At 42.2% G+C, this 27,757-nt stretch overlaps 1 protein-coding gene across 2 annotated transcripts in view; it reads right to left on the bottom strand.

Moving 5' to 3' along the window:
- LOC145411888 (arylsulfatase B) overlaps positions 1-25,588 on the bottom strand; it is a 41,953-nt gene extending 16,365 nt beyond the window's left edge. The window contains exons 1-7 of one of the 2 annotated variants that reach the window (XM_080281853.1): positions 25,496-25,588; positions 22,396-22,521; positions 18,400-18,559; positions 13,153-13,379; positions 8,400-8,457; positions 1,589-1,783; positions 111-268 (exon numbers count right to left, since the gene is read on the bottom strand). In XM_080281853.1, the coding sequence (XP_080137979.1) occupies positions 111-268; positions 1,589-1,783; positions 8,400-8,457; positions 13,153-13,379; positions 18,400-18,559; positions 22,396-22,506 (909 nt within the window). In that variant the 5' untranslated portion in view covers positions 22,507-22,521; positions 25,496-25,588. Of the gene's footprint in view, positions 1-110; positions 269-1,588; positions 1,784-8,399; positions 8,458-13,152; positions 13,380-18,399; positions 18,560-22,395; positions 22,522-24,681; positions 24,771-25,495 lie in introns of those variants that run through there. The other variant, XM_080281852.1, reaches the window with a different exon arrangement.
- Between the last annotated feature and the right edge of the window lie 2,169 nt (positions 25,589-27,757).

The following is a 27,757-nucleotide window of genomic DNA, read 5'->3' as shown; positions in this document are numbered from 1 at the left end:
ACGGATACACTATGTAAAAGACTGGAGGTCGTAGGCAAAGGGAAATGTGACATTATTCCATGACTATGTTTATATACTGTTGTTGATGTGCAGAGGAACTGCATACATACCCCTCTGAGAGGCCAGTTTGAAGCAGCGTTAAGGTTGAAACCAGCTGCTGGCCCTCCATTGTCTGTAGTAAAAACAATGATGGAGTCCTGCAGCATTCCACGTCTGTCAAGACTTTCAACCACTCGACCAACAGACTCATCCAGTTTCCATAACATTCCTGTCATGAAGAGAGTATTAATAGTTACAAATCTAAATCAGCTGTGAAAGGTCATCATCATCATCATCATCGTCATCCTCGTCCTTGTCCTCATCATTGTCCTTGTCCTTGTCACTGACGACATCATCATCATCGTCTTCATCATCATTGTCATCATCATCGTTGTCATCATCATCATCATCACCATTATCCAGACTCCCTTCCCAATAAAGGGTGGGGAGAGGTAAGGTCATTATCATCATTATCCAGATTCTCTTCCCAACATAGGGTGGGGAGAGGCAGTGTCATCATCATCATCATTATCCAGACTCCCTTCCCAACATAGGGTGGGGAGAGGCAGTGTCATCATCATCATCATTATCCAGACTCCCTTCCCAACATTAGGTGGGGAGAGGTAGGGTCCTGAGAGCCAGAAAAAACATGACAGTAACCAATGCTTGCCAAGTTGAATGGGCCAAACTTCCATTTATTCACAATTAATACTGACTCTCCTGATGGGGGAGAGGGAAATCTGCATGTAGTTTCACATTCACCTATCTGATGGAGCGACCCAACAACTATCAAGTTAAAAAGGGGTGCCAAACTCTGGTTGTACACTCTGCACAAAATTCATCCAGTCAACTGAACCTCTTGTCAGTTCCCTAGCCCAACAGCTTCCATATTTCTCTCTCACATAAACTCATTTACTATATCCATTTTTCTTCTTCTTGGGCTACCATGCCTCCTCCCATGTTCAGACTCACTCAGGTACTTGTGCAGTAACCCACAGTCACCACTTTATTCACACCCATTCTCTCCACATGACCATACCATCTAAGCACACTCTCTTCAGATCTAGTGTCCACATACAGTACACTCACCTACTTTGTGAGAATATGGTCAACACTTCACATCGCAGACTAGGAACTTGCAAGGTACAGACCAGTCAAACAATGTAAGTAAGGGTATCTGGTGGACATCTCACATGGTTTTGTCCATTTATTTCCTCATTATTGTCTACGTGACACACTACATTTTAAGGTTACCCAGTATGTACAGTATTTCCTTCAAGAAAGATAAGCATGAAAAGTAAACAAAACATCTAAAACATGACACTTTACCTTAAGTTGAGGGCAGGCTGGGCTTGCTGGGAAGGGAGGGTGCCAGTACCTGAGGTTTGGGGATGACTACTCCAGTCTTATGGGGGCACGTGGGGCCATGTCACCAAAACTATCTCAGGGTATTTCTCCTAATGCTCTTAATCACATCCATATCAATACCACAACTGTCTTACATTTGACAACAATAACAGCTGTAATACTGATGTAATATACCACACACCTGCAAATTTTCTGCGCTGGATATCCGCAATGTAGGAGAATTTATTGACCACATCTGCTGGGGCCTGGAGGGGAGCATAAGGATTGCCTGAATGGACTGCTAGGTGTGCTAAGTATAGGAAAAGTGGCTGGGATGTGTTGTGCCGAATTATAATGTCCACAGCCTCATCCGTGAACAGATCTGTGCTGTACTTCCCTGCAACCAAAAATACATTGCTTATCAGAATGTGTAAGCATCAATAATATCAAGTTTCATTATTTGCATTCATTATTCCTTTGGTTCCTCATACCATAAGCAGTTCTCATTCCATTCCTCAACCTCTTTATTTCATATGAGGCCCCTAATAACATAGTGTACCGAGCGCCACTGCAAGCGAAACCGAGTTAAGTATACCACTATGTAGCCCAAACCCTCTTTGATCTGGAAAGCAACCACGAGGTACAGAAAGCAACTGGCATTAGGGTCCAAATTCCCCTTCTGTAACATGGTCTCACTGCCCACTTCACCTCAGTGCATCAACAAGCCTTCATGCTGGTCACAGAATGTACTGAGTGCCTCCCAGCAACGTGTTGTCTGGTGATACCAGATACTAGCATTTCTTTATGCTCACAGTCATGCATTTTTTTATAGCATTATTAATTATTGTACCATTATTCTAACATAATGGAATATTTTAGCATAAAATTGCATGATTTTAAGGGTAAGTTAGCCATAATGTACAGAAAACGGGAAAGGCAGAGAGCTCAGCAAGACATTGACAACTGTGATCTGGGAATCTGTCGCGATGTGATGCAGTTTTTGTTTACCAGCCGGCCTAGAACACTGCCTGGATTAACAGGCTATTATAAGAGCTGTTTTAGTGTTTTTTCTCATTGTCTCGAGAACATGAGTGACTCTAGTAGTGAGGAAAAAGCTGCTGGTCATCTCATAACAGAAAAAGAGCGAGGAGGCCGGGGATGTGGGCTAAAATGAAAGATTTATTTTTTTCATAATGGTTTTTAATTTCTGAAAATAGTATTACATACATCTATTTTGCTATGGTAAACATTTCCCATTGATATCTTTCGTTGGTTTGATTGTAAAAAAATGCATACTGAGAGTACGTTTTGTCTCTCAATAACCACACTGGAGAAAAACGCAGCTACTGTTGTACCTTTCAGAATGCTACTAATTTCTCTTCTACCAAGATTAACATGACATGAAAGTACGAACTTCAAGCTAAAAAAAAAAAAAAAAAAAAAAAGCACCAAAAAAATATTCACTAGTTCCAAAGTTATGGCATTTTGAAAGTTACGTAACTTAACTGCGTTTTTCTCCACTTACAACATGTGGCATTCGGTACACTATGTTATTAGGGGCCTCATATATATCCCCACTCACTTTGCTTATCTTTTCCTGAGATATGTACTACACAACCTTGACATATGTTTCACCATGCCCAGCATTTACAGATTCTCTGTGATGCTTTCTGCAAACTTTATTTATTCTTTTACCTAACTCTCAAAACTTTATTTCAAGATAACAAAGATAGCATTATACAGTATAATGGTGATGCATATGTTGAACATCCCTTGCCACTTGCTTGAGAACTCCCATGTGGTGTGGGAATGGCTCCTCAGCATTGTATAACTAACCTGCATCATTTTCTAATTCCTATAGCCCTTTTCATGTTATATAGTGTGCTTTGTTACACCCAGTGGTTGCATATATAATTACTGATTTTATGATGCAGCCAAAATATCTGCACTTCTCACACAAGCAGACTAAGGTATTCCTCTTGTACCTAAGATACTGCCAGATGTCTCAACAGGGGCACAATACAGTAGATGAACCATCCTGTATGCATATACAGTAATCCCTCATTTATCCTGACATAACAAAGCCAAAGGCATGTCCGGGTAGTGGCAACATCTGGATAATGAACACTATTCCCCTACCATACTCAGACCCTACCTATACCCAACCTCCAACCTATACCTAACTTAATTGTACAGTGCCTATGCTTAATTTGGCAGTGTTTTCCAGTCATTCAGGCATATTAAGACATCAAAACACACAAAGGAATATCCAAAGTAATGCTAAACACCAAGCAAACCATGCAGAAAAAACAATGAAAACCAAAAAACACCCTACCTAAACACTATGGTATTTACAGTACTCCTCCTTATTTTGGCAGTGTTTTCCGGTCATTCTGCCATATTCTGACATCAAAACATGCATAAGATTATCCAAAATAATTTTCAACACCAAGAAAACCATGCAAAAAACTTAAAACCAAAAAACACCCTACCTATACACCAATGTATGTACAGTACCCCTCCTAATTTTGGCACTGTTTTCAGGTCAATCTGCCATTTATAGACATAAAAACACACATAGGTATATCCAAAGTAATGCTAAACACCAAGAAAACCATGAAAAAAAAAAAACATTGAAAACCAAAAAACACCCACCTATACTGTACACTACTGTATGTCCAGTACCCCTCCTAAGTATGGCACTGTTTTGCCGTCATTCTGCCATATCGAGACAACAAAACACACATAAGATTATCCATATTAATGCTATATATCAAGAAAACCATGAAAAAAAAAATGAAAACCAAAAAACACCCGACCTATACACTGCTGTATGTACAGTACCACCTCCTACTTTTGGCTCTGTTTTCAGGTCATTCTGCCATATTGAAACATCAAAACACACATAGGATTATTCATATTAATGCTAAATATCATGAAAACAATGCATAAACAACAAAAATCCACAAAAAAACTGACGATGGTTTGAAAATCTGTTGTCCATGACGAGTGATTGCTCCTGGGGCTCAAAAAAAAAATTCTATGGCCAAATATGCCACCAGAAATTGGTTATATTGGTATAAATAGTATACCATCATCTTCACAGGAGTTAATGCTATAAGATAAGCTAATAAAACACATAAAACTTGTAAATACTGTATACGTACAGAAATGCAGCAAGAATAAAGTGTTCAGGAGTAAAACTTACCTTTATATAACTTCCCACCATCCTAGTGCAAAATTTTGCCTGCACCTTCGAAGAGTTAAGCATACGTCTAGGTGCAGAATTTCATGAGCTTTCTTGTGATCACTTTGGAATTTCAATACGATCAACAGTAGTCAAATAAATCGCAAAAAACTTTGAAAACTCACAAGTCAGTATTATCACCATGGAGGAGGGTAGGGACTGAGTGAGTGAGGAGGGAGCTGGGAGGGTATGGAGGAGGGATGGGAGGGGGGGAGAGGTGAGGCTGTGGACAGGATTCTCCCCCTTCTGTCAATAGGTGGACGAGCACTTTAACTGCTGATTTACTCATGGTTTGTGGTCTGTTAGACACCGAGTGGCCATGCGGAAACAACTCACTGTGACCGGGGGACTTTCGACATTCAATAGAGAGGTGGAGGGCCGCTGTCGCCAAACATGTGCTTGTGGCTTGTGGTGCGTGTTCGATGGTGGTGGTGATTGGGAAAGACAGCCCGTAAGCCGCGCGATATTGGACATTCGGTGGAGATGCATACAGATGTTTTGACACCGCTTGCAGGTTACAGTTGTATTACTCAGGTGCTGGAGGTTTGTTGGGAGTGGTCGGACGAGTGCACGACTTTGACCATTCAGTACAGGGGCGGACGGACATTTTAGCTCTGGTCGTGGGTTACTGGCTACTGTACTTCCCACTCATGGCTCAAGCCCAGCGGCCATGATACCGAAGTTTGACCGTGTCGGCTGGCCAGCCGAAGTTCTCGGGGACTTTTTACGTCCCCGGATAATGGTTTAATAAAGCCAAGGTCCAGCATCTGGATAATGAACACGTCCACATACTGAGCACCTGGATAAATGAGGGACTACTGTATATATATATTTTTTTACTGCATTTGCCACTTGCCATCATTCTGCTAGCTGACTGAGTACCATGTAACTAATACACACCTTGTCCATCCAAGATCCTTTGCACTAATCTTAAAACTTTCCCAGAACTGCATGTAAACTGCACATCTGCAGAATACAGGGAATGAATGTATGTGTACCTCATTTCACTGGGCATTCTGTCGACAGTTTTCTTAGCTTTATTCTTTTGTTTTCCTAGTGTTGTTTCAATCCACTTTTTTGTCTTCCTCTCTTAGAAACAGGGTGAGGGTGATGGTAATGATAGTAATATAAATTATCCTTGTTGCACCTGGGTACTTCTCCATTTACAAGACATTTTTCTGATGCATAGAGGAAGATCAATACTATGTCTTTTTGCTGTGCACTGATGTTGTGCATTAGCTATGTTTGCCCTTCAACAGTTTTTAGAAACATGGTAGTCCTGTAAGTTATGGAGGTCTAACCATATGTGGCCATAAAGTTCTAATTCCAGGGGTTTTATTACTCAAGTTCTGCTAAGGGCAAGCACCTAGTCACTCACCTTAAATGTCTGGATTGAGTAGCCTACCCCAGGTGCCAACACTTTTGATGGCACAATACCAAACTGCATGATGGATGGATGGAACCCAGTTCAGTACACTATACCCTGTATTTGCTACATGAAACTTTTGAAAAAACAAATACAGCGAGTGCTCACATAACTTGGGAATATTGTACCCTGAAGCTCCCGCTTTATGAGAATTCTACATTATAGGACCATATGTTTGCATGTTAAAGGCTTTCATGGTACCTAAGCCAGCCCCAAGTTCACCTTTTGGGACCGTAAGTTTGAAACAAGCGCTTTGGAACACAGATGTGGTGGTGTACACCACTCTCCCAGTCCTCCCTCCATCCCCTCTCTTCTACCCCCTGTTCCTCCTCCATCCCCTTATGGTTGTTTCTGCTTGGGCACGAAGAAAAAAAAAATTCTACTGCCAAATTCACCCTTAGAAATTGGTAATTATTAGTATAAATTGTATACTATCATCTTCACTGGTATTTATGCTGATAAGCTAATAAAAAAACACAAAACTGATGAGTAAATGTGCAGAAGTGCAGTGAGAATAAAATTGTTCAAGGGTAAAAAATAGCTTTAAATAACTTCCCAACATCCTAGTGCAAAATTTTAGAAACCCCAAGCAAGAGCAACGTATATGCCGAGATGCAGAATTTCACAAGGTTTCTTGTGTTTTTTTCAGAATTTTTGATACAACCAATAGTTTTTGAGTAAAGTGGTAAAAACTAAAGCAAAAAATTGCTGGGCCTGAAGGGGGATGGAGGAGGGATGGGGGGGAAATTGGGGATGGGAGGAGAAGAGGGGGGGATGGAGGGGATGTGTGTGTGTTTGAGAGAGAGAGAGAGAGAGAGAGAGTGAGTGAGTGAGAGAGAATTATACTCGCGGCGTGTGACTCTGAGGTTGTTATTATCGTACCCTGGCAACCAACCATTCAAAAGTGCGTCTGAATTCGTGTATAATATGAGACGCATGTGATTCGTGTATAATAATATTCGTGTATAATATATTCGTGCATAATAATATGATTCGTGTATAATATGATACGAAATCGGACGCACTTTTGAATGGTAGGTTGCCAGGGTACAATAATAACAACCTCAGAGTCGTGCGCCACGACTATAGTGAGTGACAGAGAATGAGTGAGCGAGTGAGTGAGAGAATGAGTGAGTAAGAGAATGAATGAGTGAGTGAGACAGGGTGGGGGGGATAATATTTCTTTCTCTCCCTTACTGCATGTGATGTTTTATGTTTCATTTTTTAGCTGATGCAATCTGTGCTCTGTCCATCACCTACTGCGTTGTGTGATTTCCAACCGTAATTTTATGCTTCATGTCATGCTGCTTTCGGTCTATCATTGGTCGCATACTATGAATTTGAAACATAAATTGGGGCCGGCCGCATTACAGTATGTCCGTCGTCACCGTATAGTCAGGTCCTGTAAAAAATGGGCAGCTTCCTCTGACCACATTATATCTGTTTTTTCCGCATTATGACATTCTTTGGACACAAAATGGCACCTCTGGTGTTATGTGAGTTTCACGACATAGGATCGCACGATATGCGAGCGCTCGCTGTACATTATCTATCTATCCATCATCCAATCCTGTGTTGCCCCAATAAGGGCAACCAGGGCTGGGGCTTAGGTATTGTACTCAGTCCAGATATGTAAGGTGAAGGGACCAGTCACTCATCTCTGAGTGGTAATATGTGAGCAATAAACCCAGCAATCACAAGGGAAGTAGGGGTGGACCCTTATGGGCAACATCTGGTTGGAGTACCATAACCAACTAGACCAAATGTTCACTTGTTTGTTTTATGGTTACCAACCAGTGTTGTAGATACTTTCCTGGAATACAGAAAACCCTCTGGCTTGTCACTCAATGTAAAGCCTTCTGGAGGTAGCACTACATCTAGTGAGTAGAGGGTGAGTGCCTCAACTACCACCAAATGTATGAAGCTAAAAAATCTGGAAGCCAGTATAGTACAGTACTGTACTCTGCAAAACAGATACCAGGAACAATGATAATCATGTTCTAATGATGGACTTTGAAAGTGAGACATACTGACTGACTTGAGTTCACATCAGATCAAATAAGTTCACAATTTTGCCATGTTTACCACTTAAGAACCCATATAACATGTACTGAGATGAGCCACAATAAAATTAATGTCTTGTAAGGGGTGGATGTGTAACCAAGCATTAAAACCCAGCTAATTAAATCCTAACAGTTGCTGGAAACATTGGGAAAAAGAAATCTAACATATGTAAAACAACTTGTTATAGTGTAAGAGTTCATCTTACATCATGCCTGTTTACTTGTGACTGAGTTTCCTACCTAAGACGGGATAAAAAAATACCAGTGTAATACTCACCATAACAGTCTTTGGCCACACTCATGTTTCTCCTCATGTCATAACCCCAGTAACCAGGCTGAAATAAACACAGCAAGTCAGTTGCTGTATGTTTGGAACTTTTAAATCTACAATACAACAAAATCTTTAGGTAACACAGGGTATACCAAAACACACAATGATTGTGCATCAATTCATTTCGTTTCATTTTTAAAGGGTCCAACATGCTTGCATGCATTGGCCTTGGTCACCTAATGGCGGCTCTCCATGCTGCACGATCCATTGCAGCCTTCCTGTTCAGTCCCTTAACCTTGAGGTCACACTTAATGACCTCGTCCCATGTCTTTCTCGGTCTACCCCTCGTAACCCCACCCCCAATATTAACACTTCTCACCTTCCTCACCCAATTATCATCCCCCATCCTCTCCACATGTCCAAACTACCTCAATCTACCTCTCCTCATCACAGCACCAATACACTCCAGTCCCATCCTACCTCTCAACTCTTCCATCGTGAACCCAGCCCCCTCAGACCTTGGATGCACGGACGCACTACACATCCACCTAATCATTGTCATTTCTGTACGTCTGAGCCAGCGAATATCCTCCTCCTTCACAGCCCAGGTCTCACTACCATACAGCATTACACTCCTAACACACGCTGCATACAAAGACCCCTTAGCACGTGGGGAGTCCTCTCAATGTCAGGAGAGGCAAGAGCTCCCTGAATTTCTTCCAACCACTTCTCACCCTAGCCACAGAGCTAGCTCCAGCCCCACCTCCAGCACACAACATGTCTCCCAAATAACAAAATTCTTCCACACACTCAAGAGATTCACCAGCAAGTTCAATTCTTCCACGTCTGACAATCTCCACCTGCTCTCCCCAGCAAGCCGTACACATAAAATCAGCATTATCTCGCAGTCTGCCTCAGATACCACTACATCTCTTGTGCACCCATTTATCACAAACACCGCACAAGATGGAATTACTTCCCACGTCCTTGTGGCAAACTGCATGTGGCCGCTCTCCCTTGTCTTTGACAGTACCGCCACCAACCCTAGATATCATCACTTTTGTTTTATCTGCATTTACTCTTAAGCCCTTGTGCCCCATACCATCTCTCCACTTCCTAAACCTTTCCTCCGCCTCCCTTTCATTCTCTGCAATCAACACCAAATCATCAGCATACAACAACTCCCACAGGAGTCCATTTCTAAAGTCACGTGAAAGGGCTTCAAGTACCATGATAAACAACAAGGGACTCAAACCTGACCCCTGATGCACACCAACATTCACGGAAAACCCATCACTCAAATCTCCATTCACTCTCACCTGGGTGCGAGCACCCACATACATAGCCATAACCACCCTAACCAGCCACTCCTCCAAGCCAAGCTTTCTCATTGCCCACTTCACCACCTCTCTAGGGACTCTGTCAAAGGCCTTTTCCAAATCAACAAAAACAAAATAAAGATCCCTTCTCCTACCAATATATTTTTCCTGAAGCTGTCAAACAATGAATATGGCATCAGTGGTCCCCCTACCTGGCATAAACCCAAACTGCATCTCATCAATATTCACTCTTTCTCTAATCATACCTTCTAAAACTCTCTCCATTACCTTCATTATCTGATCTAAAAGCTTTATACCTCTATAATTTCCTCTTTCCAGGGCATCACCCTTCTGTTTATACACATCAGTATTCATAAATATTAAATACAAATCTATAACCATTTATAGTTAACAGTTTATTATACTAGGATCAAAATTCTAGAACAAGACTCAAATTGGACTTTGCAGTTTGATATGGGAATGTTTCGAGTCCAGGCAGACATCACTTATATAGGTCGGGCTCAGCAAATTCAGCTTTGGCCATATGCTGAATTGAGGTTCAAGTATGAGAGTGGCTGAAGGGAGTTGGTTAGAGGAGGAGAGTTGGTGAGACGATTGTTTGAAATGCTGTATGCAGTAAGCATCCCTTCCCCCCTTCTCCCCTCTTAACACACGAGCCATACTCGATACATGGGAAAATAAGAAAATAATGCCTCTTCAGTATGTCAGCAACTGTGTGAGGTTAAGAAATATACAGAGTTGATTCAGTACACCTAACCTCTGTGACGCTATTTTTGTTAAAGAATTAATATGGAATGAATGTCTGGCAGGCATTTGTGAAATGTATCTATCTATATATCTATCTATTGCCAGACACCTCAATCCCGTTTGGGATGGCCACAAACAAATCGCCCTGTCCCCTGTCATTTCATTGCCCTGCTCCCAACTCACACCCCCCTCTCTCATATACCTCTCCACCCCATCCCTCCATCTCATCCTCGGCCTCCCCCTCCCTCTTCCCCCCTCCACCTCACTCACATACACTCTCTTCGTCAGTCTTTCACCCTCCATCCTCTCCACATGGAAAAAAATAAGCTGATGGTAATGTCTATGAGGCAAAACCAGAAGTCCATGGATCTGAATGATGTCTGAATGACTGTCTAGCTCATTTCCCTGGCAGTGATGTGGATAGTTCTCCCACTTTTATACTCCTTCCTTGTTTCTGGATCCTACATGATCCCATCTTAAGAAGGGAATGAAGGTCATGATGATGAATTAATGTAATTTTGTGAAACTCATGATTATGATCAAGATTCAGTGGACTCATGTTCACATCATGTTAACTGAATTATTCATAAACATTCACTACATGCATGTGTAATAAATCTAGCTACCGGTACACACGAAAATCATTTACTGTGACACCTTAATTTCAAAATGGATGGCCATAAACTAATCGCCTCCTCATTGCTCTGTCCCCTGTCATCTGGATGCCCTCCCTCCAGCTCACGACCCCTTGACCTAACTCACATACTCTTCTAGTCAGTCTCTCATTCTTCATCCTCTTTACATGGACAAACCATCTCAAAGTATTTTTCTTAATACTTTCAATCACATCAACATCACACCACTCCATCACTTCCTAATGTTTTGCTTTAATGAGTTCTGTGTAATGCCACACAGAACTCATTAAAGCAAAACATTAGTTCACGCTTGCTGTCCAATAAGTTCGTGAATATATAATCAAATACAAAAGCAACAATTACAGTTAAAACTAAAAACACTAACAACAGTTCGATCTACAAAACACCACTAGGTAAAATAAGATGGGTGTTGGGGAGGGATGCCATTATGTGGTAGCAGCAATAGTGTATAACCAGGCAGTTCTGCTGTCTGGTTATACAACCATCCCTCAGGTCCCTCCTTTGCCACTGAAAGGAGAGTGGTGGACTGCAAGAGAAGGACAGTTTCAGCTTGCAGTCCACCAGGTTCACATTTAGATGACCCTGGGGTCACAATAAGAGCAACAAAATGAGATCAACTAACATACTTGTTCAAAGGCTGTATGGTCAAAATAGTCAATGCGGCCACTCCAGTATCCAAAATGAGTATGAAAACCCTTATATAATGGAGTGTAAGCCTCCTTGAAGAACCCAAGGTGCCATTTGCCAACATGGTGATTAACATATCCCAAGGAGGCCAAGTGACTTGGGAGAATGGTCTCCGAAAGGGACAAGCCATATGGGTGTGGCCCACCTATTGTTGAGTGCTGCAACCCTAAAATGAAAAGATGGGAGAAATTAATGATACTATGAGCAAAGTCTGTCAGTATATCTATTCATAGTCAGATGTCTTAAACCTAGAAGTGGTCACAGACAAATCACCTCCATGTCACTCTGTCCTCCACCATCTCTTAACTCACACCTGTCTCTCTCATACCTCTCCTCCCCATCCCATGAATAAAGTGTGTCAAGAAAGTAGGTACAGTACAGTGTAAGGCTGAGTATTTAATATTCAGAATTAGATTTTGTGACCCATCATGAATGAAATACAAGCTGTGCATTGTGATGCTTGTAATGAACCTGCTAAAAAAAAAAAAAAAAAAAAAATCTTGCAGTGCCTATGAATAGTAGTGATTGTATTCCTTAATCCCAGTGAGTCCTGATCTGTGACGCTCAGCTGCACTATACAGGATCAATTGGAACAGCTGTTACCTTCAGGCAGGAATGAATCATTCATTATCTTGAAATAATTACACAAAATATGCTGTAATTCCAAGGAAGAGTAAATGATAATACACCCTTACAATTGTTAATCCCTTCAGTCTGGTGATGTTTTACTGGTTTGTGCTTTCTACCTCCAGATTATTTTATTCAGCTTTGGGGAGACCTCTTGCATTGAAGACTTAATGCAGGCTACATACAGTATGGACTTTCCAGTTTAAAAATTATACCCAGAGGTGTATAAAGTTATCTGGAAATACCACTGAGGTCTATAGTATAGAGAGGCTATCTCCAAAGCGAGTGTGTAACTTTGGCTGCAACATTGAAACATCCGCACTTGTCGCCTCCATCATAATAATGCAATAGGAACACTGTTCTTAGCTTTCTGTTTCTGTTTTCCCGTTGTTTACATAAGCTGAGCAGTGTGCCATGGCACTATATTTTAGCTGTGCAGTGGACCATGGCACTATATTTTCTGAATTAATTGGCTGATTTCAAAAGGTGTGGGCGTCAGCGGTAAGGCATAAACATCATCAACGCCGTCCTGTGCCCCTGGAGGCAGGCACACAAACAATGCGGCGCTGCCCTTGAGAAAGCCTCTTCATGCTATAGGGCTCAGTGGGAAATGCCAAGAATATAATGAAAAGTACATTACTGGACTGAAGGGATTAACAGCACACCAGTACTTCGAAAGAAAGTAATAAAAGGAGACCGTACCGCTTCCTCAGAGGTGTGATCGTAATAGTCTTGGTGTCCTGCCCAGTATCCCATGTGAGACATGAAGCCTCGGTATGTAGGAGTTAATTCTTTTATTGCCATGCCCAGATGCCACTTGCCCACATGCTTTGTAGTGTAACCCAACCTGACCAAGTGCTGGGGAAGCAACTTCACCTCAAGAGGAATACCATAGGGTTGAGGCCCATAGATAACATCATGATTAAGACCTACAAACAAAAAAAGGCCCCATTAGTAAGGGAATATAATGAGTGGTAGTGGTTGTGGCAGTGGCATCAGGTTCATCTGAAATGTGAACCTAGTGGACCACTGGCTAAAGCTGCCCTTCTCTAGTAGTCCACCATTCTCCTTTTGTGGGATACGAAGGGAATGGAGGAACATTTGTATAATTGCTCAGCTATATATATACAAGTCCTCCCCCACTTACGAATGGTCGACTTACAAATTTTTGCACTTATAGATTTGTACTTTCAGTAAAATATTCAATAAATTACATGGAATTATATGAGATATTCAACACTTTATTATAAAATAAAATGATCCACATAAAATGATCCACAGGTATACATGGCGAGTGATGAGAAGGGTGGGTGGTGAACTGAATGAAAGGAAGGCAATGATTGATTGTGTGTGTGGATGAAAGGATGCGAAGATGTGTAATGGATGCAAGAGCTTATAGAGGTTGGGGGAGTGGACTTTCTGACCACTACTTGGTGGTGGCCAGAATTAGGATTCAAGTAAGATGGAGGAATAGAAGTGAAAGACGAGAGGAAGGAGTAGTTGCAAGGAAAGTGGAAAGGTTACAAGAGGATGAGAAAAAGGCAGAGTATAAGAGGGAAGTGGAGGAACGATTGGGCAAATATGAATTGGAGCAGATGGGAGACGTGGAAGGTGTGTGTAGGATATTTACAGAAGAAATATGTGCAGCATGTGGTGTGGTGTGTGGAAGGAAGAGAAGACGGAGGGAGGTGCAAGGAACAGCGTGGTGGACTGAAGAGGTGAGACAGGCTGTGGAACAAAAGAAGAAAGCATACAATGAATGGATGAGAAATAGGGGCGTGGAAGAAGTTGAGAGGCAGAAGAAAGAGTTATATGTAGAAAGGAAGAGAGAGGTGAAAAGATTAGTAAAAGAGAGTAAGAAGAGAGTGGATGAGGAATTTGGAAGGAATTTGAGTGTAAAGTGGAGGGACTGTAAGAAAATGTTCTGGAAAGAGGTGAAAAGAGTAAGACAGGGTGGAAGTGAAGTTAGCAGGGGAGTGAAAGGTAAATATGGTAGATTACTAGTGGAGAAGGGAGAAAAAGTGAGCAGATGGAGAGAACACTTTAGGGAATTGTTGAACGTAGAGGATGGAAGTAATGCGAGTATAAGTGACTGGGGAATGGCTGGGAGAAGGAGGGTGGTGAGAAGACAGGAAGAAATCAGTAGGATAGAAGTTGTGGAAGCAATGAAGAAAGTTAAATTTGGGAAAGCCCCAGGAATTGATGGAGTGTGTGGTGAAATGCTGAAGCATGGGGGAGAGATAGTAGTAGAATGGATGTGGAAGATGTGCAGATTGGCCTGGGAGGAAGGTAGAGTCCTGGAGGATTGGAAGTCAGGTATAATTATTCCCTTGTACAAAGGAAAAGGGGAAAAAGAAGTGTGTGGTAATCATAGGGGCATTTGTCTTCTTAGTATAATAGGAAAAGTGTATGGTAGGATACTTATTGACAGAGTTAGAGAAAGAACAGAGAAATTGGTTGGAGAAGAACAGGGAGGCTTTAGGAAGGGAAGAGGGTGTGTAGATCAGATATTCATTCTTAGATCTTTAGTGGAAAAGTTTCTACAGAAGGGAAAGAAGTTGTATGCGGCTTTCATGGATTTGGAGAAAGCATATGACAGGGTGGATAGACAAGGATTGTGGAAAGTATTAAGAATATATGGAGTTGATGGGAAGTTGTTGAATGCTGTGAAGAGTATGTATGATGGTGCGAAGGCTGCTGTGCGTGTGGATGGTGAACTAAGTGAATTTTTCTCTTTGAAAGTTGGAGTGAAACAGGGATGTGTCATGTCGCCATGGTTGTTCAATCTGTACATGGATGGGGTAATAAAAGAGGTACAAGGTAGGGTAGTGGATGTTAGAGTGGCCATGGTGAGAGAGGACAGTGTTTGGAAACTCCCTGTACTGTTGTTTGCAGATGATACTGTGTTGTTGAGTGAAGACGAAGGGGAACTGCAAGGCTTGGTGGATGAGTTTGGGAGAGTGTGTAAGAAATGGAATCTAAAGGTGAATGTAGGGAAGAGTAAAGTGATGGTCTTTGAGAGAGGTGAAGTCAGTGAACGTACAGCGAGGTTGGATGGCGAGGAATTGGAAAATGTGAGTACGTTTAAGTACTTGGGTAGTGTGATGAGTAAGGATGGAGGTTTGGAGGGTGAAGTGCTTGAAAGGGTACAGCAGGGAAGAAAGGTTGCTGGTTCTTTGAAAGCAGTGATAAGAAACAGGGAAGTGAGCATGGAAGTGAAAAAGTTACTACATGACAGTATTGTGATACCAACTCTAACGTATGGAAGTGAAGCTTGGACGTTGTTGGAAGGACACAAGTCAAGAGTGAGAGAAGTGGAAATGAGTTATTTAAGAGGAGCCTGTGGAGTCACATGGAGAGACAGGCTGACGAATGAGGATATAAAGGTGCGTTGTGGTGTGGATGTGGATGTGATAGGAAGCGTTATGAGGAACACACTGAGGTGGTTTGGCCATGTGGAGAGGATGGAGGGTGAAAGACTGACGAAGAGAGTGTATGTGAGTGAGGTGGAGGGGGGAAGAGGGAGGGGGAGGCCGAGGATGAGATGGAGGGATGGGGTGGAGAGGTATATGAGAGAGGGGGGTGTCAGTTGGGAGCAGGGCAGTAAAATGGCGGGGGACAGGGCGACTTGGAGGCGATTTGTTTGTGGCCACCCCAAACGGGATTGAGGCGTCTGGCAATGGATAGATAGATAGATTATAAAATTGGCTTTGTGTTAATGATTTTGCCCAACTGTGGGCTAGTGTAAGTGTTCTAAGCATGTTTGAATAGCTTGGTAGGCTTGGCTAATGTTTGGTTGGTTAGGTGTAAAGTATTAATGCATTTTCGACTTACGAGCAGTTTTTCGGAACATAACCCATTCGTAAGTGGGGGAGGACCTGTAGTGTCACCACATGAAGGCATCCCTCTCCAGGACCAGAATATTAAGAAAACTAGATTTAATAATAACATTTCCCATTAGCAAATTGTTTTTATATATAATTAGAAACTGATACACAGGTATAAATAGGGGGTGGAAAGAAGACTGCAAGTTAGAGTAGAGGGGCAGGGTAGATGGCAGTCATTTGAGTTAATCTGTGTGGACTCTAGATTAGTGACTGATGAGGGAGGTTTTAGATGTTTGAACACTATAAGAATACAGAATGGATTGTCAGCCTACTATCTACCACTGTTTAACTGCCCAGTCTACTGGTAATCTGACCTGAACCCACCCACACCTGCCTGATTCTGGATACCAACACTGTCTCCTCATATACCCTACCCTCAGCCCACTAAAGCACATACAGAGAGTTGGCACAGAACAGAGCACAGTGGAGGCATGCTCAGGTGAAGGCATTTGACCCATGCTACAGTCAGCTCATCTATAAAGTGCTCTCCTATAACACTGATTGCCTGTAATGTGGTAGACACATGGTTAGTTCCCCAGAGTTGTCACGGTGAGATCTGATCCACCACAGTGTGGGAGGCAAGCCCAATCATGGCAAAATACGGCATATTCTGTCGCTGTATGGACATACCTGCCACAGTAGAGGCTGAGTGACTACTCAGAGGCTCACTGGTGTGGGTGATAGCATGGGGCAATGGTATGGGTAATGGTGTGGGGTAATGGTGTTGGTGATGGTGTGGGGTAAGAGTCTGGATAATGGTGTGGTCAGGGTGAAGGTGTCAGTGATAGTGTGGGGTGATGGTCTGAGTAAGGGTGTGGTGTGGATGAAGATGTCAGTGATGGTGTAAGCTTTAATATGTTATGACAATATGTAATAGTTATAGAAATTAAAAAAATAGGTATTGGCATGAGTAACACTTACACAGTAAGTCATGTCTGATGTATGAGGAAAGTCGAACACATATTTGTGCTCAAGAACATCGATGTATCACAAACTCTTTAAGCCAGACAATACAGATATGTCATAAGCATGCAGCATAACCAACTTGAGCCAGTTATCTTACATCATGGAAAACTACCTGTGGAAAGGTACCAGACGAAGATACACCTATGCACTGGTCGGTATATATAGACTGGGAAATTGGAGAGGAAAGCAAAGAAGGAGAGAAGGGGTTGGAGTAGGACAGCTAGGTGGCTTGCCATCACGCTACGTTACATTACATTACACTGTCAGGTCTTCGTATAACATTGTACAATGAAACCCCGTAATCCTATGAAGCAACTGTAACTCACCTCACTTAAGATAAAAGAATACATTAGAGCAGGAAGGTGAGAGAGAGAGAGCTTCCTTTTACCCTACTTGACGATGCACCATGTTACTCGCAGCATCCCACACACTCGACTAGTGATACTGGTGCAGTCATTCATCACGATACACCTACGATCTTTCTCCATCTAATCTAACCCCTTGGCTATGTTCATCGATAATGGTATGGGGTGATGGTCTGGATAATGGTGTGGTGTGGGTGATGGTCTGGATAACGGTGTGGTGTGGGTGATGGTCTGGATAATGGTGTGGTGTGGGTGATGGTCTGGATAATGGTGTGGTGTGGCTGATGGTCTGGATAATGGTGTGGTGTGGATGATGGTCTGGATAATGGTGTGGTGTGGGTGATGGTCTGGATAATGGTGTGGTGGGTGATGGTGTGGTTTGGGTGATGCTTTGGGCTACTTTCACACTTAAGGTTAGTTACAGTACAGTGTGTATTTAATTGTGTTTATTATTGTTTGGTACATATAAGGTCAGTTTCAGGTGGCAAGGGCACTCTTTTGGGTCATTAGGGGTGACTAAGGGGAGGGTGTCAACCATAAGCTGTTTTTCCCATAGGCTCTGTATCTCCCATAATGCAGAGTTTTCTGTTCATGATATTAACCTATAAGCCATGTTATGGGTGAGCTGACTGTGCATGGAAAACAGGCACAAAACCAAAAGTGATCTTGATGATGATGATGATGATGATATAACAGAAAAATAAATGTGTTTTCTCAGTTGTTGAACTCACCTGTATGTATTGGGTGTTTTCCAGTCAAAAGAGCACTCCTTGATGGTGTACATATTGGTTGGACATAGTAGTTGTTTAATATGACTCCAGAGTATGCCAAGGCATCTATATTAGGAGTAGGAATTTGTGTAGATCCATGAAACCCCACATCATTGAAGCCCTGAAAATTAATAAGCAGTTTTAATAAAGTTACTCATCACCTTCCCAACCTCTTCTCTCGTCCAAGGATGAGATGAGGTGGGGTCCCTAGAGCAAGAAAAAATCCGGTGAGATTATCCATTCATTCACACACCATGCAAGGCCAACAGAGTCCAAACTACACCTTAGGCATAACCATCCACAGTTACACATTGCACAATACCTATCAGTTCAAGTCAATAATATTAGTAAAGTATTAAACAGTATAGTAAATCATCGAATAATGCAAACGTACTGTATATCCAAGGGGCAGTTTGGGTTTATTGATCACGTAAGGCAACTCAAGGATGAGTGAAGCTGGTCACTCTCATCTTAAATGTCAGGACCAACTTGCCTAGCCCCAGGCTCCTATGCTCCTCATGGGACAGCATAGGATTGGATGATGGATGAAAGAAGTTGTATGTGGCCTTCATGGATTTGGAGAAAGCATATGACAGAGTAGAGAGACAAGGAATGTGGAATATACTGTATTAAGAATATATGAGTGACGAGCCAAATGGTTTCCTGTACACCAGGAAACCATTTACTATGCTGGGTGGTAACCATATAACCAAATTTTGGCACCTGGTGGTTTAGTGGGTAATTATTGCACTCCAGTTGGATTGAGCCGGTGAAGGTTTATATCCAAGGAGTGGTTGGGGTTTATTGCTCACGTAATGCCACTCAGGGAAGAGTGAGGCTAGTCACTCTCATCTTAAATGTCAGGTCCAACTGCCTAGCCCCGGGCTCCTACACTCCTCATGGGGCGACGTAGGATTGGATGATGGATGGATGGAAGAATATATGGGGTAAATGGAAAGTTGTTGAATGCTGTGAAGAGTATGTATAAGGGTGCTAAGACTACAGTGTGTCTGGATAGTGAACTGAGTGAATCTCTTTATCTGCATGTTGGATTGAAACAGGGATGTGTCGTCTCCATCGTTGTTGAGTCTGTACATGGATGGGGTTATAAAAGAGGTACAAGGTATGGCAGTGGATGTTTGAGCAGCACTAATGAGAAAGGGTAGTGTATGGAAACTTCTTGTACTGTTGTTTGCAGATGATAGTTTTGTTAAGTGAGGACAAAGGGAAACTGCAAGGTTTAGTGACTGAGCTTGGGAAAGTTTGTAAGAAACAGAAACCAAAGGTGAATGTAGGGAAGAGTAAAGTTATGGTCTTTGAGAGAAATGAAGTCACTGAATGTACAATGAGGTTGGATGATGAGGAAATGGAAACTGTGAGTGAATTTAAGTACCTGGGAAGTGTGATGAGTAAGGATGGAAGTTTGGAGGATCAAGTGCTTGAAAGGGTGCAACAAGGAAGAAAGGTTGCTAGTTCTTTGAAAGCAGTGATATGAAACAGGAAAATAAGCATGGAAGTAAAAAAAAAAGTCACTGCATGATAGCACTGTGATATCAGCTGTAATGTATGGAAGTGAAACTTGGACCTTGTTGGAAGGACACAAGTCAAGTGTGAAAGCAGTGGAAATTAGTTATTTGAGAGGAGCATGTAAAGTTACATGGTGAGACAGACTGACAAATGAGGAAGTGAAGGAGCGTTGTGGTGTGGATGTGGATGTGATAGAAAGTGTTAGGAGAAACATACTGAGGTGGTGGAAAGGATGGAGAGTGAGAGACTAACAAGGAGAGTGTATGTGAGTGAGGTGGTGGGGGAGGGAGAGGGAGGGGGAGGCTGAGGATGAGATGAAAGGATGGGGTGGAGAGGTATATGATAGAGGGGAGGGGTTTTGGCTGGGAGAAGGGCAGTGAAATGATGGGGGACAGGGCAACATGGAGGTACAGTAATTTGTTTGTGGCCACCCCTTACGGGATTGAGGCGTCTGTCAATAGATAGATAGATTGATAGAATTTCAGGTACATAACAGAAGAGGACAGGCATATCCCAGTTTAACGATGCAGTTGGGCATACCCCGGTTTAAAGATGCAGTTGGTTAAGTAAAAACCCATTGCTAGGCAGGGTATCGTATCTCGAGGTAGATTTAACGTGAAGTATAGGGGTGCGTTTTGGAGCCCTGGGTTTCCCCACAACCAAGTCCTCAACCCACCCAAATGAGTCCACAATCAAGTTTCTGGCTAACCTAAACCCCCAAATAGCTTTAAAACAAGCTAAATTAAGCCTAAAAGCAGTTTATAACTCACCTAAACCCAAAAATAAAATCTGAAAATCATAAAAAATGTCTGGAAAAAATCAAACAAAGTAAACTGTACCCCAAAATGTTGATGTTCACCCCAAGTATGACTAAAACACATTAATCTAAGTCTAAAAACAGTTTATAAATCAACCTAAACACAAAATTCAAATATATCACCAAAATCGGTAAAAAAAAAACAAAAAAAACATTATACCTGGGCTTGGTCATCATACAGCAGAGTAAGGTGGAATTTCTACACCCATTGCTATGCCAAGGTATTGCATCAAGGGGTATTGTATCTCAGGGTCTCCCTGTATATGGAAGCATACTTTTTGTCATTTGGGAAAAAATGAGACACTGTACTGTATATGGAAGGCATGTTACGTGCTGCCAGAAGACTGTCGAACTTTTTCCCAGGGCTGTGCATTAATGTTTAAACTAAAATCCTGATGTAAAGTGCTCTCCTTACTTCAAAACTATCACAGAACTAATAAAACAAAGTATGAAATGTGAAGATAGGTAATTCCATATGATTCTATATTGTTGTTAGGTTAAAGGATGCCAGTTTTCAGTAAAATTTGCCATTTTTGCAGGAGTAAAAAAAAAAAAAAAAAAAAAAAATGCAGTTCAGTTTTGAACACAACAAAATAAACCAGAAAAGTAGAATTTCTTGTGAAACACTTAAGACAATCAAAATAAATTAGTTTATCCAGGTTGTTACTAATGTTATTGTGGCCCCAGGCTCATCTGGTCGTGACTCCAGTGGATTGTATGAAACTGGCCACTTAAGTCGGTGTAATGACTGAAATGAAACTTAACAAATCAGTCACATGTCTGGCCAAGATTCGAACTGTTGCCCCTGTACTCCAAACGTGCACACGTTACCACTGAGCCAATCAGAGGATCCCCCACATTGTCTGTGGGCATTTATAGCCCCATTGCACCCCTCTTATCTCCCCTTGGTGATTAATTTGGTGAGTTTCGAACACACCTGGTAGCCTAGCACTGGAGGCCACCACTGGGGACACTGAGGACCACACCGAACAGCTCATCCCTGGGATGAAGGACAGTGATGCTCTCAGCTAACTGAGGAATAACATCAAATTACCAACCAAGCCTTGCCTCACATCCCACACCACTGCCGACCAATGTAATGACTAAAATGAAGCTTAACAAATTAATCACTAGTCTGGCTGAGATTCGAACTCAGGCCTCTGTGCTTGAAACACTTGCACATTACCACTGAGCTAAACAGATGATCCCCCACTTTGCCAGTGGCCAATGCGGGCATTTACAGACCTCATTACACCAGGCACTCCCAGTAACCTTTTGCTCTTATTACGATGAAGCAGTGTTTGTGCTGTGAAAGCGAGGTGCATGAGCAAAATAAATGTGTTGTGATGTGAGAGATTGCTTGACAGTAAGCTTAGTGGATTAGTGTTTTTGCAAGTTGTATTTGCTGATTTGGGGAAGGGTGATGGCCACATCAAAGTCTGGGTAGGTGCCTTTGTGTCCCTGGAAAGGGCTGATTCTGAAGGATGAATATCTGGTGAAGGTTCATGAAGGATGCTGTTTGGCTTGAGTTTTGATTGGCTGTGGTGGAGAGAGAGAGAGAGAGAGAGAGAGAGAGAGAGAGAGAGAGAGAGATTAATATAAAATCCACTTACCAGATCATCAGCTACAATGATTATAATGTGAGGTCGGGAATTATGGGCTGCACCATACACTGCTGCATATGATGCCAGGCCAAACAACCACAGTCCTGCATCAGTCTTCATTCTCCATACATACAACTGAAAACACATACATTGTTTAACGTCATATTCTAAATGAATTTGGTGATTTAACACCTCTTCCTTGGCTGAGTTAATGATGTGATTCATTTAGGCTGCCAGCTGGCCAGATTAAATGATGTTACATCTCTGTAATTTGATTTCCGGTGGAAGTGTCAAAGAAAAGGTGCTTGCACAGGTGAGAACAGTGCCCAGTTTTCATCCTATTTGCCTGGTTGGGTTAGAGTAGGTATTTTATGGTAGAGTTAGGTTGTATGTACACCAATTACAGTACTTGCTGGTATGGGCAGTTGCTGGCCGTAGGCCCTATTGAATGTAGGCAGAAACTTTTATGGGTTACAACGATTCAGATTCCCACCCACACCAGCAAGCATTTAATGTGGACATGCTCATGGGCATGAAGATACTGGGTGAACTTAGGGATGAGTGATTCCTTCCACTTCTGAGTGGGATGCTTCCAATATTTTTCTCTTTTTCAGTGTGCAGATCAGTATGGCACATTCAAAGCCAAAGAAAACAAGATTGGAAGCAATCCAGGAAGAATAGAAAGAAATTAATATTGAATTCACATAGAACAGCGAGGTTGGATGATGAGGAAATGGAAAATGTGAGTACATTTAAGTACTTGGGTAGTGTGATGAGTAAGGATGGAAGTTTGGAGGGAGAAGTGCTTGAAAGGGTACAACAAGGAAGAAAGGTTGCTGGTTCCTTGAAAGCAGTGATAAGAAACAGGGAAGTGAGCATGGAAGTGAAAGTTACTACATGACAGTGTTGTGATGCCATCTCGAATGTACGGAAGTGAAGCTTGGACCATGTTGGAGGGACAGAAGTCAAGAGTGAGAGCAGTGTAAAATGAGTTATTTGAGAGGAGCACGTGGAAGCACATGGAGAGACAGGCTGACAAATGAGGATGTAAAGGAGCGTTGTGGTGTGGATGTGGATGTGATAGGAAGCATTAGGAGAAACACATTGAGGTTTGGCCATGTGGAGAGGATGGAGAGTGAGAGACTGATGAAGAGAGTGTATGTGAGGTGGAGGGGGAGAGAGGGAGGGGGAGGCCAAGGATGAGATGGACAGACGGAGTGGAGAGGTATATGAGAGAGGGGGGTGTGAGTTGGGAGCAGGGCAGTGAAATGGCGGGGAACAGAGTGACATGGAGGTGATTTTTTTGTGGCCACCCCATATGGGATTAAGGCGTCTGGCAATAGACAGACACAGAACAAATCGAACTTTGTTGAATTATTATTATTATTATTAAATTTATCTAGATAGAATGGGGTCTATAAAAGCCCGCATTGCCCATAGGCATGTACTTCTGACTTGGAAGGGGTGTGTCCACAATTTAGTTATCAGATAATTTGTTGTAAGTGTGTCCAGCAAGAGGCACCACTGTGTGTTTGGGTTAATGAGAACAAAGAAGTTTATCTCCCCTTTCATAACCCAAGTAGGTTAAGAATCAGTCTAAAACCTGGTACCTTGCTGACCACTTACAACAAATTATCTAATGACCAAATTGGGGGCACACCCTTCCAAGTTAGAAGTACTTGCCGCAGGGCAATGCGGGCTTTTATAGACCCCATTACATATATTCTTTTTTACATAAAACATGTTCGGTGACATGTTATGTGGCCAGGGTAAGGAGTGCCTGGAGGAAGTTCAGGGAGCTGTTGCCTGTTCTGACAGTGAGAGAGCTCTCCCCCCATGCTAGGGGATCTTTGCATGCAGCATGTATTAGGAGTATAATGCTGTATAATGAGACCAGGGCAGTGGAGAATATTCATAGTCTCAAACATACAGAAATGGCAAGGATTAGATAGATGTGTAGTGCGTCCTTGAATGTGAGGCCTGGGGTAGCTAGGTGTACGATTGATGAGAGAAAAGATGGGACTGGTGTTGTGATGACGAGGAACAGGTTGAGATGGTTTGGGCATGTGGACAGCATGAATGTCGGGAATAGGGTTGCGAGAGGCAGACCGAAAAAGACAGGGACGATGTCGTAGAATGTGCCTTTGGGATATGGGACTGAACAGGCTTCACAGGAAGGCTGCCAGAGATTGAGCAGCGTAGTGACCAAGGCAGATGCTTGCAAGCACGTTGGGTCTTGATAAACGATGAGATACAACCTATGTAATTTTGAGTTGTAAATGCTGAATGCATTACCGTCTATGATTAACACTTTGTGGATAAATAAGAACGCATTTCCTGATATGTGTTCAAAGTTTAAATATGCAGTTGTCCGGATCAATGTTCAGGTCGGTGGATGTTGTTTCTGCCCAGTCGTTCCCGAAATCGCGCCCAAACCATCACTTACCCAAGTACAGTCGTGATTGGGCTAGTAAAAACTAGGTTTCCAGTACAGTGTTAGTGTCCATCATGGACAGGCAATACCATTGGCACCAGCATCATGATGTCACCCTGTACCGTCCCCGCTACTATCTTTGTCTGAAGCTGTCAGTTTTTACATGGTATGCTAAGAGAACATTAAAAAGCAGTGCTTGTTCACGGACAGCCATTATCTTGCGGTGCACGAAGACAGATGGACGCCCTCTTAGAGTGCTATATATGATCGAAATTACCCTTGCACGCCTACTTAAACAAACCTAAACTAAACTTTCGTAAATACCCAACTTTATTTCTCCTAACCTTACCTAACCTATTTTAGACTAATCTAACCAATTTTATGCTAACCTAACCAAACCTGTGCGCGAAGACTGACGAACGCCGTCTTAGAACGCCATTTTTCAGCGAAATTGCCCTTAATCAGTGCTTATTTACCCAAACCTAACAAATTTTCGTAATTCAACCCAACCTTATATATCCTAACTTGTTTTAAGCTAACCTAACCAGTTTTAAGGTAACCTAACCAACTTTATCCTAACCTAACCTGATCCATCTCCAGCGCTAACTATCATATTTACAACATAAGTATTGATTGAAAAGTTTATTACTGTAATAGTATATAAAGTATACTTACAAATAAGTGCTGATATGTAAAAAAATGACGGGTAATTATTTTGTGTTTGTGCTGATTGACGTCTGGACAGATAATAGTCAAGGTGACTCCCACGGGAGCACTTCCGACGTACCAACTGGTCATGTAGGGCTACCAACCGCCCCCTTTCCCTTAAAGCACTTTTTACCACATTTAAAAGAAACGAAAAATACTGTAACTTGAACACAAAATTCGAGAGTACTCGAAGAATTCCATGAAGGGCTAAAGCAAGGAAAAAATGCAAAATAAGGTTGTCCTGTCTCCTTAACGATTACCAAGGATTATGAATAGAACGCTGGTGATAAATAACTAAAAATGTTATTTTAGGAGTATGTATAGTTGTGAGTAAAAGATGGAAGAGGAGCATAAGACAGTATGGATCAGCTGGGTCAAGGATTGTGTGGGTAAAGTTGAAAGTTGGAATACAAATGTGGGAGATTGTGTGTGTGTATGCACCAACGCAAGATCGTGCTAGAAGAGTGAGAGAAGAGTTCTGGACAAATGTGGAAGTGTGCATGGAAAAGTCTGGAAGGAATGAGAGAGTGTTTTTGATTGGTGATATGAATGGTAAAGTTGGGAATGTGAAGGTGGATGGAATAGTTGGTGAGTGGGGTGTGCCTGCTGAGATAAATGAGAATGGGAGTGCTTTAGTGGACATTTGTGCTGCGAGGGGGTTGGTGATAGCCAATACCCTCTTCAGGCATAAAATGATCCACAGGTATACATGGCGAGTGATGAGAAGGGTGGGTGGTGAACTGAATGAAAGGAAGGCAATGATTGATTATGTGTGTGTGGATGAAAGGATGCGAAGATGTGTAAAGGATGCAAGAGTGTATAGAGGCTGGGGGAGTGGACTTTCTGACCACTACTTGGTGGTGGCCAGAATTAGAATTTAAGTAAGATGGAGGAATAGAAGAAGAGAAAGACGAGAGGAAGGAGTAGTTGCAAGGAGAGTGGAAAGATTACAAGAGGATGAGAAAAAGGCAGCGTATAAGAGAGAAGTGGAGGAACGATTGGGCAAATATGAATTGGAGCAGATGGGAAACGTGGAAGGTGTGTGTAGCATATTTACAGAAGAAATATGTGCAGCATGTGATGTGGTGTGTGGAAGGAAGAGAAGACGGAGGGGGGTGCAAGGAACAGCGTGGTGGACTGAAAAGGTGAAACAGGCTGTGGCACAAAAGAAGAAAGCATACAATAAATGGATGAGAAATAGGGGCGTGAAAGAAGTTGAGAGGCGGAAGAGAGAGTTATATGTAGAAAGAAAGAGAGAGGTGAAAAGATTAGTAAGAGAGAGTAAGAAGAGAGTGGATGAGGAATTTGGAAGGAATTTGAGTGTAAAGTGGAGGGACTGTAAGAAAATGTTCTGGAGAGAAGTGAAAAGAGTAAAGACAGGGTGGAAGTGAAGTTAGCAGGGGAGTGAAAGATAAAAATGGTAGATTACTAGTGGAGAAGGGAGAAAAAGTGAGCAGATGGAGAGAACACTTTAAGGAATTGTTGAACGTAGAGGATGGAAGTAATGCGAGTATAATTGGCTGGGGAATGGCTGGGAGAAGGAGGGAGGTGAGAAGACAGGAAGAAATCAGTAGGATAGAAGTTGTGGAAGCAATGAAGAAAGTTAAATCGGGGAAAGCCCCAGGAATTGATGGAGTGTGTGGTGAAATGCTGAAGCATGGGGGAGAGATAGTAGTAGAATGGATGTGGAAGATGTTCAGATTGGCCTGGGAGGAAGGTAGAGTCCCGGAGGATTGGAAGTCAGGTATAATTATTCCCTTGTACAAAGGAAAAGGGGAAAAAGAAGTGTGTGGTAATCATAGGGGCATTTGTCTTCTTAGTATAATAGGAAAAGTGTATGGTAGGATACTTATTGACAGAGTTAGAGAAAGAACAGAGAAATTAGTTGGAGAAGAACAGGGAGGCTTTAGGAAGGGAAGAGGTTGTGTAGATCAGATATTCATTCTTAGATCTTTAGTGGAAAAGTTTCTAGAGAAGGGAAAGAAGTAGTATGCGGCTTTCATGTATTTGGAGAAAGCATATGACAGGGTGGATAGACAAGGATTGTGGAAAGTGTTAAGAATATATGGAGTAGATGGGAAGTTGTTGAATGCTGTGAAGAGTATGTACGATGGTGCAAAGGCTGCAGTGCGTGTGGATGGTGAACTAAGTGAATTTTTCTCTTTGAAAGTTGGGTTGAAACAGGGATGTGTCATGTCTCCATGGTTGTTCAATCTGTACATGGATGGG

Source organism: Coenobita brevimanus, chromosome 91, assembly GCF_032717465.1.
Source record: "Coenobita brevimanus isolate Jiangsu-jjx chromosome 91, ASM3271746v2, whole genome shotgun sequence".
Lineage (NCBI taxonomy): Eukaryota > Metazoa > Arthropoda > Malacostraca > Decapoda > Coenobitidae > Coenobita > Coenobita brevimanus.
This window is presented reverse-complemented; position numbering and strand designations above follow the sequence as displayed.